The following is a 13,355-nucleotide window of genomic DNA, read 5'->3' as shown; positions in this document are numbered from 1 at the left end:
GCAATTTCCATCCAACCAACTTTAGGTTAATCATTGCAATGATTAAGATGAGGCGCATGAGGGTGTTCAATGCGCTTGAAGGATTACAATCGTTGACAAAATATGGATCGTTTTCTATTTATGTTAACAGTGGCAGTTTTATAATGTGAAAGAGTGCGTTTACTAAAAGTATTTTAATTTTTAGTATAACTACCATAACATTGCAAGGTTCGAATGGCTGACAAGGTCTAATTCAACTTATTTTAGTTACAGTGTATTTGTATTGATGCAAAAATGATTCATCCAGAAGAGCTCCAATATTCCAGATAACTAGACATTTTTATTTTTTTCCATCACAGTTGCATAGCTATGCAAGTCAAAAACGCCACACAAAAGATGGCGGACATGTTCTCGCGTATCGTTTTTTTTTTTTTTTACCAGGTAACGAAGCCGCTCCGTCGGGTCACGTGTCTTATTACGTCCAGTTATTGTAACTGCCTGCGCAGCCATTTTGAGGGGGAAGGCAGAGAACCCGTCGAGCGCTAATGTACTGTTATTAGCCGCCCTGAAAAACACACACAGACACACACAAAGAAACCGAACGGGGCACACGTTGGACGGCACGTCGTTAAATATGGGCCCACCAGGAGACAGAACACGCCACACATCGACTGATAGAACGGGGGATCTCCGCTGGATGGTCGATTTATCTTGACATGGCATGCGGCGGGGCGAGCCGGAGGTTGTGACGACTGAAGAAAAGAGAAAGAACTAGCTCGAAGCGTCAGACGTTGGAAGAGGGGGGAGATTTTTGTTTAGCTAACGCTTGTTTCGCAGTTCAGCGTTTATTTTAATCGATTACCAACTGATTTGTGTCGAAAGTTGTTAACAACAGTTTAATATGGAGCTGAAATAGTGACCAGAAACAGTTACAACGTTAGTCTTCCGACTTTTAATAACAACACTGACAGTCTCGTTGAGCCAGAAAATGTAATAAAACGCGTGGTAAGATGACTGACCACACTTAAAAAGCCTCAGTTAAGCCAGTCTGTCTTAAAATAAGATGTAGCTTTATCACTGGTTCACTACTAGTTAGTGTCAGAAATGAATACCTAGGTTGGCTTGCTAGCTAGCTAGCAGACCTTAGCTAGTGTGCTAAAAATACGCCCACATCATGACTATCAGCTGTGGCAGCAGCACGGGCCCAGGGCCAGATGAGTGACGGAAAAAGTTCAGGAAATGTCGGTTTACTTTCGCTGTAGTCTTCGATGTTACCGGGTGCCTGTATCTGTTGGCATCTGTGTCTACCTGCCATGTTCGTCTGTATCCCCAGTCCGCCTGTAACACGCTCATAACACAGTCTGTGTTCAGAGAAACAAAACAAAACAAAACCGCAGCCATGGATCAGGGACTTTGAGATGACCCAGTTAATAGAATATCGGTCTGCTCGCTGTAGTTCACAATCTCACTAGCAAACAAACAAACAAAAAAAAAAATGTCACCAATATGTGTTTTGTTTTGTAGCAGCCTTTTCTATTAGTTTCAGTTAACATTTCTAAAAGAGAGCCACATTTGAGTTGTTGTTTTCTTGAAATCTGTTGTACTCATTTCAGTGGCAGTTGTAAAAAAAAATAAAAAAAAAGTTAATTTGGCTTCGAGGCCATGTCTTAAAACATGGGTTTTTGATCAGGTTTAAAGGCAATGGAGTCTTAGCCTGTTGAGCATTCCCCTTCTCAAAACTGCCTTTTTACAACAACCAAATATTGAAATGACTTAGTTTAAAATCTGATTTGTTGGTCTTTTAAGTTCATAGCGGTTAGAGGATCTAGTTTTAGATATTTTTTTTATTGCATTGTCAGCTCCATCCTTTCTTAAAAGTATAGAATAAATAGACAGTGTCGCTAAAGTACATCACACGAGAGGAAGAGACACTACCAACAAAATCTAACCATGGGGGACCCAACTTCACGAAGAAACCAAACAAGAAACCGGCTTCGAGCTCAGCTTCGGAAGAAAAGGGAATCTTTGGCTGATCAGTTTGACTTCAAGATCTATATAGCCTTCGTTTTCAAGGAAAAGGTTTGTTAACACGACAGCTATATTCCATTATATTTATACTGGAGATGCAACAGATAATGGACCATAAATGTAAATCGGCCAATTTTCCATTTTGCTATTATCAAGTCAAATGCTAAAAACTGATGGAAACGTACAACATTTAATTTCAGCGTTTTCCAGGTCTAGATATGTATGGGGGGTGGAAAATATGGACAGTTAGTTGTTTTTCCTTGTGTTACATGTTGTTTTTCCTGTCTTTCCTTCTTTCCAGCCTTCCTTTTGTCCTTCACCTTCTTAAACTTTATTCTAAATATAGCATTGTCTTCTTTTTTGGTGACATCTCTTCACCTTTTCAGGTCATGTAAACTTTTTTTTGTTAATTGAAAACATTCTTGACTTTTTTCATAAGTTTTACTTTAATTTTGGAATGGATAAACAACAAAAAAAAAACTAAATTTTTTTTTCCACAAGTGACCCTAACACCCTCTCTCAGAATAGGCAGGTCAGACCTCAAAGAAAACCAGAAAAAAATACGTGTTGACCTGTGAAACCCTCAAAATAAATCGCTTGCTTTATTTTTAACAGAAGAAGAAGTCTGCACTTTTTGAGGTAGCTGAAGTGGTGCCCGTGATGACCAACAACTACGAAGAAAACATCCTAAGAGGTGTGCGCGATTCAAGCTATTCTCTGGAGAGTTCGATAGAGCTCCTTCAAAAAGATGTGGTGCAACTACACGCCCCCCGATACCAGTCAATGCGAAGGGTACGCCTCGGCTATACGAACAAAGTCCCCGGTCATGGCTTAAAAAAATGCTTAGTTACTATAATTACTTGTCTTGTTTCTTTAGGATGTGATAGGCTGCACACAGGAAATGGATTTTATCCTTTGGCCACGCAACGATATTGAGAAGATTGTCTGTCTGCTGTTCTCCAGATGGAAAGGGGCCGATGATGAGCCCTTCAGGCCTGTGCAGGTCAGACCTTTGCTCCTATCATCACTTTGGAGTAACTACTATCATGTGCTATGTATTAGATTAATGTAAAATCTGTCTTGTCGTGCACATTTGAGTTGAGCCTGAAGCTTTTTTTGTTTTACAGGTTACTACATGAAATTTAACCAGCAGCCTAGACTTTGCATACAGACTCTTTCCTCTTCTTCTCAGGCCAAGTTTGAATTTCATCATGGAGACTACGAGAAGCAATGCTTGCATGCTTTGGGGCGTAAAGACAAAGCTGGAATGGTGATGAACAACCCAACCCAGTCTGTATTTCTCTTTATGGACAGACAACACCTGCAGGTACATCTGTTGAACCGTTTAAAAAAACAAACAAAAAAAATTTAACTGGTTTATCAAGTTTAAAAACCCTGTCCTGTATAACGACGCCGTTGTACTTTTTGGCCGTTTCAGACTCCTAAAACCAAGGCCACGGTTTTCAAGTTGTGCAGCCTGTGCCTGTATTTGCCCCAGGACCAGCTGACCTGCTGGGGCGTGGGAGACATCGAGGATCACCTCCGCCCATACATGCCTGATTAAGGCTTCTTGCTTCACCCAGCCACACAGAGACAAGCCTTTACCTCTCCTTCCCTCCCTAAGCCTTCAGAAGCAAATTGATGTACTCATCTCCTCCCTGTCCCTTTTAAAAGATTTGAACTTGTGCTTGGATCTCCTTTTTGTTCCCCCCCACTCATTTTCTCCCTCTAACCTGAAGCCCATTTGCTTCCCATCCTGTTTTTTATTTTAATTTTTTTACCCCATTCTTCCCATGTTTGTCCCAATACTTTCTCCCATTTTTTTGGATTGGCTCTGACATTTTTATTTTACTTCATTCCCTTTTCCTTACTCACCCTTTCTTTCATTTTGTTTGCTTTTTTTTTTTTTTTTTTTTTATTTGAACCTGCACGGACATTGATTTTTTTTTTGAGTGGTTGGTTGTTCTTTTGGAGCCACACAGTCAACAGCATCGGTCACTGAATGAACTCTTTATGTTGCATCTAAACCGGAACAAACGATACACAAGTCTTCATGGTGGTTACGATGGACATGTCTTATATCCTTGATGTGATAAGAAAGGATTGTTAAAGCTTGTTTTGTAATGTTACTAGGGCTTCTAAAACAAGTTTAGACAATTTTTTTTGCCCAGGATAGGCATGAGCAGGTATCAGAACACCTGTACAGGCAAAGATAACAAGAGGAAGAGTGTTTGTCAAATCATATGGTGTAGGTATTGCTTCTTATAAACTGCCTTAGTTTTATTTGCTGGACTTAAAAGATGTTTTTGTGTCATTTGCTTTTCTCAGAAACATACTAAACAGGCCTTTGATTAAAATGGCGAGTATCTCAAAAGGCATTGTGCAGAGTTAAGACATGTTTATATGTTGGAAGTTGATTTTTCACAGTTCAATCCGTTCATGCACTATTTCATTTAAGCTACTGAAATCTGATGTTTTGCGCGCTTTGTTTTTCGGAGGGACATGGTTCGGTGATGAATTGCAATGGTGACAGATTTAACAATAATAATAATAATATACCTAACAAAAAAAAAGGTTTTGCTTAAAGCTAACTGATTTCTGTTTAATTTGATCTGTTGAAGTTGCGAATCTGCTGCCAAGCTTCTTTAAATTAAAATTGAGTTTTGAAGGGTTTGCTTTTTCAAAGACTATGAAGTACAGTAGTACGTAAAGTTTCGCTCCTTGCTGATTCAATGTGTTTTAGCTGAAAAGAAGGGTGTAAGGCATGTAACTTCTGGGTTTTGATTTTCTGTTCTCTAATCTTTACTGCTGAGCATATCTCAATACAGTGCAAAGTCTGAAAAAAAAAAACACAACTCTTTGTCCAGCTGGCTTTATTGCATGTACAAGAAACATTCACTGCTCAATATTCACGACCACACAAACACATAAGTTAGGAAAAAAAAACAGAACTTTGTTCTGCAAACTTATGTACTTACAAAAAGAACAGTGTGCATATTCAGAATCCCAAATTTTAGCAGTAAATTATACAATTTCAATTAGAAGAGACGGTTCAGCTGCTGCCGAGGTGTTTAGTGTGTCGTCCTTGAGCGATGAGTTTCCCTGAGGCTTTGCTGGAGAGATCTACAGTAGCAAATGCCAGCGTTTTCCCCTGCTTCAGGACTTGTGCAGTGATGAGGACATCTTCCCCTATCTTGGCAGCATTCATGTACCTGCAGCATAGTCACATTCCCCCCCACACACACGTTTATGCAGTTCATCTTCAATATGTCAACAAAAAGCCGCTGAAGTTTAAGAGGGGAAAGTGAGAGATGGCCAACAATCTTAAAGGGATTGCTTTTATGCTTCTGTTTGGGTCTTTACTGTTTCTAAATACAGCACCTGTTCGAATTATGGCAATAAGTTGATGCTTTTGGTGTATGGAAAACAAGCTGTTTTAAACACCTAGCAAACCAAGCGGAGCTCCGCCCACTTGGATGAGGATGCTTGGTCAGCTGGTTTTACCGCTATATGCGCTGTACAATGGCTGCTGCAAAACACGAGTTTTGTTGACTTGTCATTCAGAAATGACATGCTGCATTCTTGTTGGTTGTGCAGGAGGCTCGACTTCTGCTTTTCAAAGATGTGCAGTTGTGTAATTACACATCTATTTGCAGTCAATTTCGCATGCAACGGTAAAGGTTGAGCTGGGGGTGTGTGGTCAGCAGCAGCCTATTTGGATTTAAAGTGACAAGAGGCCTTAAAACGGCTCATTCAGGAAAGAGTTTAACGGCAAAACCTGAGGACACTAAAATACCATCATCTAAGAATAATTTTATGTTTTGTACAGCCCATGTCTCTACCATAAGGATAATAGATCACCTTTAAGAAGCACATTTTATGGAGATATGTTGGCTAAATTATGCATTTTAAAAGTTTTAAACATAATCAAACACATTTAGCCCATCTAAACACAAAATTTCCATTTAAAGTGCTTTGTAAAAGGATTCACACTCCTTGCACCTTTCCACATTAAAGAGACTCCACCTTTTGCTTTAACTCCATCTGCAAAGTGTTTAGTTCAAATCTCTGGCGGCTTCCCAACAACACATTCAGCTTATATAAGCATCATCACAACATGATGCTGCTACTAGCATGCTTCATTGTGACCACAGTGTGTTCAGGGTGATATGCAGTATTAGTTTTAAGTCAAACACTCAGTGTGTCATGCAGGTTGCCCAAATTTTATATTTTCTTGCATGTTCGCTAATTCCTCTACATGGCTTGGTTCAGTGTTTAAGCAGGACATTTATTTTGATAACTTTTCTTTAATAATGGCTTTCTAATTGCCGCTCTTCCTCAAAGGCTAAATTTGTGAAAATCACCGCGAGCCTGTTGGCTGCTCCTCTGGATGCTTTGTTTTATTGAAGGTAGCAAAGTAAAAGGGGCTGAATACATTTCTTTAAAAATGCTGAAAGCCAACATATTTGTCTGCGTGTGTTGGTGTGACCCAGGAGTCTGCAGTCCTTTTGACCCCGAGTCCAGCTAAATGAAACTTATGTAGAGCCCAAAATGTTACCTAAGCTTTTTTTTTATCTTCTAAAAAAGGTCATTTTTAAAGAATCGCCACTTTATTTCTGTTTTTAGATGTGAAATTAAAGAACAAAAGAAAAGTTGACATTCGTGGAAAAATTATTGAAAAACGCTATTTAAGCTGAAGTTGATAAATTTATGGTGTCTGCACAGAGTTTAAATGCTTGACAGCCGTCAAACTCCTTGTTTCCGTACAGAGTTCTTGCTAATTAAGTTGATTCTGAATCTGGAAAAGCGAAATATAACATATTACGGCTACTTTTAACTTTTACTTTTAAAAAAAGTTACTTTAAAAAAGTAAAGTTACTTTACTTTTAATTTTGTGGAAATTCAGTGCAACTATTCCATGAAAAAAAAAGAAACTGGATTTTCTATATATTTAAAAACATTAGCTGTTTTTCTTTTTGTTTTGTTTTTTTAATCACTTTTGACAAAATTATTAGGCGTCACTGGATGGCTCAAAGAGCTACAGGGTGCAGACTCTTGGGCTAATAATCTGTGAAATTCAGTAAAGTTTGTTGCTGCAACTGGAAAAACTTAGTAGCAGAGAATACATTTGCAATGCACCGTCTTGATGCATGATTGGGGCATTTCTAAACTCACGTTATATTCATGTCCACGCTGACCCCCGGGACTCCTCTCTCGGTGTACATAATGGCCATGGTAGAGATCACGTCCACCAGGGTGGCTGTCAGCCCGCCGTGCAGCGTCCCTCCCCGGTTTGTGTGCTCCTCTTCCACCCGCATCTCACACACCACCTTCCCGGGGCTCGCAGACACAATGTCCACCTATGGACAACATCTGGGGTTGCAGTTTGAAAACGCAAAAACCCTGAGTTCAGCTTCAAAAATATCTGTTCACATTTACCTTGCTTATGACTCTGTCGAAGGAGGCGTGGTCGACCATCGCTTTCATTATTTGTCTCAGTGAGTTTATAGTCAAGCTGCTCATGTTTGACGGATATAATAAACGCGGCCAATGTCAAAGTTGTGTTTATTTCCAACAGGAAGTTGCTGCGTTTCATAAATCGTCCGGGCGGAACTTGAGTAGATTTACGGGAGTGCGCCAAAAGTAGTAGAGAAGCATAAAAACAAGAGCACTGTATATACTTGTATATACTGATGGATGTAATCTGTTGTAGGTATAATATTTTTATTTTATTTCTTATCAAATCTTTATTTCCCGGAAGGTTGCGCATCTACACTGTGATTTATGGCCACATTTTAACATGGCGCATTCAAGTCAAATTTTACATCTGAAAGAATTACAAAGTGTTTATTTAATTTTACATTAAAAAATTAAGGTAAAATAATTTTTACCTAAAAAAACAACTAAGGTAATTTTTTTTTACATAACTTCTTATTCATAATGTCCCAAAAGACAGATTTGACCATTCTCAAGTGATTTTACTGGATTACTGAGAGTTTTATTATCTAATAAAATGTCATCAAAGTTCCAATGAGTTTTTATAGTGTCCATTTTCTGAAATTCTGCAACATATTAAAATGAACCTGATTAAACCATGGCAAAATCTAAAATTAATGATCACTACATGCAATGTACAAAAAGAAAAAGTATTTACCTCTCAAAGATTTATTTTCATTTTTATTGTCATACTCACACTTGAATGTTTAGATAAAATGAATGTAAAAATAGTGTGTGCATCAAATGTAATTTTAAATTATGATTTCATTTATGAAGGAAAACCTAAGCAACCCAGACTGGTTGCTTTAATAAAACACTGGGATTAAATGGCACCTCTCCCATGGACTACCATTGTAGATAATGTTTTAGTCTTATTAGTAAAGGCCTCATGGCCTTCTGGCAGTCAAATTATTGAGCTGATCTAAAAGCAGAAAATAAATAGATCTTCCACAGAGTTCATAAACCAAAATATTGTTTTGAAGAATCTAGAATAATTCACTCCAGTTTTGACCCATATTTTCATTGTGGTTAACATCTTGTCTCAATGTAAAAGATTGCCAAAAACACATGAAATAATGTATTTGTGTTTTCATTAAAAGATTAAATATTTAATTAGTTTTAAAACTTAATAAAGAATCTGTTTTCAGGGAGGCAGCTCGAGCTGTTGATAATCAAATCCAATAAATTAATTTTAAGTTTTTATGTTGAATGGTGTTGAGAAGCGAGATATTTGCTGCCTGTTGCTCTTTGTTATCTCGTCTCCCCAGGTCGGTTAATGTCGTGTGTAAAAGTGAAACCACAAAGACAATGCAATGGAAAATTTTATAATGTGCCCCTCACTCCTCGTATGCTTTAGATCGTCTCTGATGATGAGATCATTGTGCCTGCATGATTTTAATCATCTAATCCAGGAGACAATCTGGGTGTTACTTCCCCAACCCAGAACTGAGACTGCATTTTATGCATTAAGTAATATCCCCCTTTGCTTAACAATAGACAAATGGTAAGGCCATCGGGGTTGGGCCCCACAGAATCCTTGGTGCACAACAATCAAGGATTTTTTTTTTTGTGTGTGTGTTTGTTTTTTTCAGTGGCCCTAATCCTAGTCTAGTTTACTAGGTGAATTTGAACGGCGCTTGTTTGACTACTGTTGCCTTAAAGCACCACATAGAAGCGCAACGACCAGAACCTGCACAACACCGGAAGTCTTTCAACGTTACACACATCCCGGTTACTTTGCAAAGAGAGAGCCAAAAATGAAGTAAACATGCTCTGAAATCCTTTTCTTGTGTGTCATTCCGCTTGTAAAAATAGTTCCTACAACAAAAATGGCTTCTACATCAAACTCGGAGTCGCCGTCTGTGTCTGACGTGGAAAAAAGCAGGAGTGGACTTTGCGAGGAGTTCGCTACTATAACGGGAACTGATAGCGCCGTGGCTCAATGCTACCTGGCTGAAAATGACTGGGAGATGGAGGTACAGTAATTAGTGCTGACAATAATACTAATGCGCCAGAGATAATGCTGCTATGTCCACACAGCCGATGCCCGTTTTATTGATTTGTTCATTGTGTTTACATGAGGAAAACATCATTATCTTCTTAAGATACAGCCAGACAAATTTTATTTACTCTTAAAAAGATTCTGTTTTCTACAGAGAGCTATAAACTCATTCTTTGAGGCAGACATGGAGAGAATATTTGAGGAAGACTTTCAGGAGAGTGACAGCGTCCCTCCGAAAAAAAAGCAAAAAGTCGAGGAAGAACCTTCAAAGGAGTGGTGAGTCAACTCTTTAAATCGTACAAGTTAACGTGACAACGTGTCTCTGACGTTATAAAGTTAAGTACAGTTATAATAGTCTCTGAAAACATCTTCAGCATCGATTTGACCGGAGACAGTCCAGTTGCACGAAAACCACCGGATGAAGATGACGGCAAACTGTCCCTGATCTCCTGGAACGTGGATGGACTGGACACGGACAATCTGCCTGAGCGAGCCAGAGGCCTCTGTTCCTACTTAGTGCTGTAAGTGGAACTACAGGCCTACAGAAACAAGTCACTGGCTGGATTTAAGTATTTACAATTAATAAAGCGAGACAAAATGATGACAAGTAGCATGCTTCACCAGAGCTTTCTCCGTATTTCGTAAATTTAAAGTGGGCAGTAATCACACGAAAAGCATTTAAGAGTTTTCTTTTACCTTTTTTTAATTGTAATGCTTCTCGTTGCGTAGATACACCCCTGATGTGGTATTCCTGCAGGAACTCATTCCACTTTATGTTCAATACTTGAAGAAACGGGCTGTCAGCTACCTCATCATTGAAGGTAGAGTGTGGCTCAAAGAGGCTTTTTCTCTGAAATAGACTCATGCTACAGTAAAAATATCTAAATACAAATATCAATAATATTTGATGTGTGTGGTGTATGTTTCTGGTGAGTATAGCTTACACACATATGCTCTCCACTGATTATGACAGCCTTGTGTTAAAAACACTGATGAGATCCTCTGTAGTTGCTGATTAGTAACATATTGGTCTCATTTCCAACCTATAAGAACCCTGTAAGCAGATCGACTGAAAAACAATTTAAACATGTGTTGTTTTTGAAGTAAAACATGAATGAAAAGGTTGAAATTTACACTTATTTAACTCGTGTTACTTCTGAACTTGGCTCCTTGATGAAAGTAATGATGCAGACTACTCACAAATCGTCCATACAACCTCAGTTATATAATGATGATGATGATGATGATGATGATGATGATGATGATGAATAAATACACGAGGTATCCTTTAAAGCTCTTGCTCTCTTCTGAACTCTGGTTGAAGGTGGTGAGGAAGCTTACTTCACAGGAATGATGCTGAAGAAATCCAGAGTAAAATACTTGGAGAGCGAGATCGTAACTTATCCCACCACACAGATGATGAGGAATCTACTTGTAGCTCAGGTATTTCCACCTTTACTTGAGCTTTTTTCCTGTGTCAGGACTATGGGCAGTATGGAGTTTTTTTCCTCAACGGTGGAGTTTTAAATGAAGGGCAGAAGTTTTAGTTGTAGTTTCATGTGAATGGAGCATCTTCTTCGACTCGTTTGCCACGTTTATGTCCAATGTTGTTATTTTCTTGCCATCTTTCACAAAGTAAATATTTGTGGACAATTAATAGTTGGATTATTTTGGGATACTTTAGTTATAGTTAGCTAAACACAAAAGGAGTGCAGTGCTTTTTAGATTAAGGTTTGTAAATTATTAAGAATATTGTATTTTCATTAGCTTATACTTTAAAACTAAACCCCACTTTATGTTGATCTATCTAATAAAATCCCAATTAAATACAGTGACCTGTTGTTACCCGACAAAGACTGAAACGATTAATTGTGATAAACTGATTATTAGTATAATCGTTAACTAATTGAGTAATCGATTAATCGTTAGCTGGATCATACAAACTAAAACGGAAAGTTAATTTGCTGGAAGAATATACTCGGAGCCATGACTGTTAATTTTTTTTTAAAGTATACATTTTCTTTTTAAGATAAAGAAAAACTTTGTAATTATGTTCTACCCAGAGTCAAATTCAGAGATTTTCAAACGTTATTAGAAGTATTTATTTATTTCTTATCTGCATTCTTTGCTACAAATAATCTTGTATACACTAAGGGAATGCTAGGTTATTGCATTTTAGGTGATAAAATGTTTGTTTTCTCATTTAAAATAGGAGTAGAATTTTTGATTTGTATCTTCTAATGCATTTCTAATATTATATTAAAAGGTTTAAGTTGTCCAATAAAACATCTCCAGAATGTAACACGGGTTTTATCTGGTTAGTTGCCTGAATAATTAGTAGTTGCAGCCCTGAACGTGTCACAATGTGAAAAGGTTGAAGGAGTGTGAATACTTTAGTAAGTGACTCTAAATGCTGCACGTCTAAAATCAGGTGACGTTCAAAGGTCAGAAGTTGTGCCTGATGACCTCCCACCTCGAAAGCTGTAAAGGCCACGCTCAGGAGCGGATGAAGCAGCTGCACACGGTGATGCAGAGGATGAAAGACGCTCCTGATGATGTCACCGTCCTGTTTGGAGGGGACACCAATCTGAGAGACACCGAGGTCGGCGTTTCCCCGCAGCACCGAGCCGACTTCTGCTTCAACGCACGTTCTAAATTCCTCTTTGTTCTGGGCTCACCAGGTAGCCAAAGTGGGCCTGCCGTCTGGCGTCTGCGACGTGTGGGAGCGACTGGGCAAGCAGGAGCACTGCCGCTACACGTGGGACACCAAGGCCAACAACAACAAGACCGTTCCCTTCGTCAGCCGCTGCCGCTTCGACCGCGTCTACCTCCGGCCAGCCTCCAAGGAAGGAGTACCACGTCTGGCCCCGGATCACATGGCCCTAATCGGAGTGGAGAAGCTGGACTGTGGCCGCTACACGAGCGATCACTGGGGCATTTACTGCAGCTTCACCGCAGGGTAGAAACACTCGAAACAGCTGGAAGCATTTTAGCGAACATCTGCTGCTCCGTTTTTTTTTTTTTTTATCCGCCAAACTCTCGCTGAAAATAGGCCTGAGTTGACATGTGTTGCTTGTTAACGTTAGGTCTTGATTTGTTTTATCTCCACGCAGTTTTAAGATGAGTTAATAAAAACATCTGTCCTGTTTGGAAACCACAGCTGAGGTTGAAATTTCATGCCTTCCCATGAAACTGCTGACAGAAAAATACCACTGTGAGGTGTGACAGCAGCCGGAATCTTTTCACATGCTCCTCTTTTAATGATGAAGGTGACTTCAAAAAGATTTTTCTCTTTACACAACAAAAAACTAATAAATGTACATTTTGTTCTTATCAAACACATTGTGTAAGTTTCCAGGCATATTTGGTGTTTGCGTGTTGCCACTAGAGGGTAGTGTTAAGTTATAGTGCTTTTTAAAAGCAGCGCTACTGTCCTGAAACATCTGAAACACGGATGGACCCAAATCTTAAATACTAAACATCTGAACTCAAACTGGGAAAGAAAATATCAAAATGTCTAGCACTTTTTCATAAATATTAAGGAATTACTGACTCAAAACAATCCCTTTTATTATGCTTAAAAGTTGCTTGTAAGCAACTTTTAAGCATATGAAATAGTTTTGCCTTATTTCAAATGTGATATTTGCACTATAAACTAGACTGAAAATACTTGTTACGATTGCATAATTTTGAAGTGTAAAAGGCTGCAAATGCTCCAAAAAGAGCCTCCAATGATTCTGAATTATTAAAACAATTCTGCATAGAGGAATAGACAAAAATCCTCCACAGCTGCCGCCCGAACTACGACGGTCACTTTTTCACGTACAGTCAGGTTGATCTGGTTTGTTTT

At 38.7% G+C, this 13,355-nt stretch overlaps 3 protein-coding genes across 3 annotated transcripts; 2 read left to right on the top strand and 1 right to left on the bottom strand.

Moving 5' to 3' along the window:
- The first annotated feature begins 476 nt into the window (after positions 1 to 476).
- On the top strand, positions 477 to 4,955 carry c11h6orf62 (chromosome 11 C6orf62 homolog). The gene is made up of 5 exons (XM_008422023.3): positions 477 to 2,058; positions 2,623 to 2,799; positions 2,885 to 3,010; positions 3,200 to 3,334; positions 3,446 to 4,955. Exons 1-5 carry the CDS (start codon positions 1,930 to 1,932, stop codon positions 3,569 to 3,571), a joined length of 693 nt encoding a protein of 230 aa, XP_008420245.1. The 5' UTR covers positions 477 to 1,929; the 3' UTR covers positions 3,572 to 4,955.
- Positions 4,864 to 7,612, bottom strand: acot13 (acyl-CoA thioesterase 13). The gene is made up of 3 exons (XM_008422024.3): positions 7,447 to 7,612; positions 7,183 to 7,367; positions 4,864 to 5,219 (listed from the first exon to the last, which is right to left on the bottom strand). The coding sequence occupies exons 1-3, from the start codon at positions 7,528 to 7,530 to the stop codon at positions 5,060 to 5,062; spliced, it is 429 nt and encodes a 142-aa protein (XP_008420246.1). The 5' UTR covers positions 7,531 to 7,612; the 3' UTR covers positions 4,864 to 5,059.
- A 1,508-nt stretch (positions 7,613 to 9,120) lies between these two features.
- Positions 9,121 to 12,843, top strand: tdp2b (tyrosyl-DNA phosphodiesterase 2b). The gene is made up of 7 exons (XM_008422022.2): positions 9,121 to 9,479; positions 9,660 to 9,781; positions 9,880 to 10,026; positions 10,235 to 10,326; positions 10,830 to 10,948; positions 11,937 to 12,107; positions 12,187 to 12,843. Exons 1-7 carry the CDS (start codon positions 9,333 to 9,335, stop codon positions 12,466 to 12,468), a joined length of 1,080 nt encoding a protein of 359 aa, XP_008420244.1. The 5' UTR covers positions 9,121 to 9,332; the 3' UTR covers positions 12,469 to 12,843.
- The last annotated feature ends 512 nt before the right edge of the window (positions 12,844 to 13,355 follow it).

This window comes from Poecilia reticulata, chromosome 11 (assembly GCF_904066995.2).
Source record: "Poecilia reticulata chromosome 11, P_reticulata-male-v2, whole genome shotgun sequence".
NCBI lineage: Eukaryota > Metazoa > Chordata > Actinopteri > Cyprinodontiformes > Poeciliidae > Poecilia > Poecilia reticulata.
The sequence above is the reverse complement of the archived record's forward strand: the minus strand, read 5'-3'. Positions and strand labels throughout refer to the sequence as shown.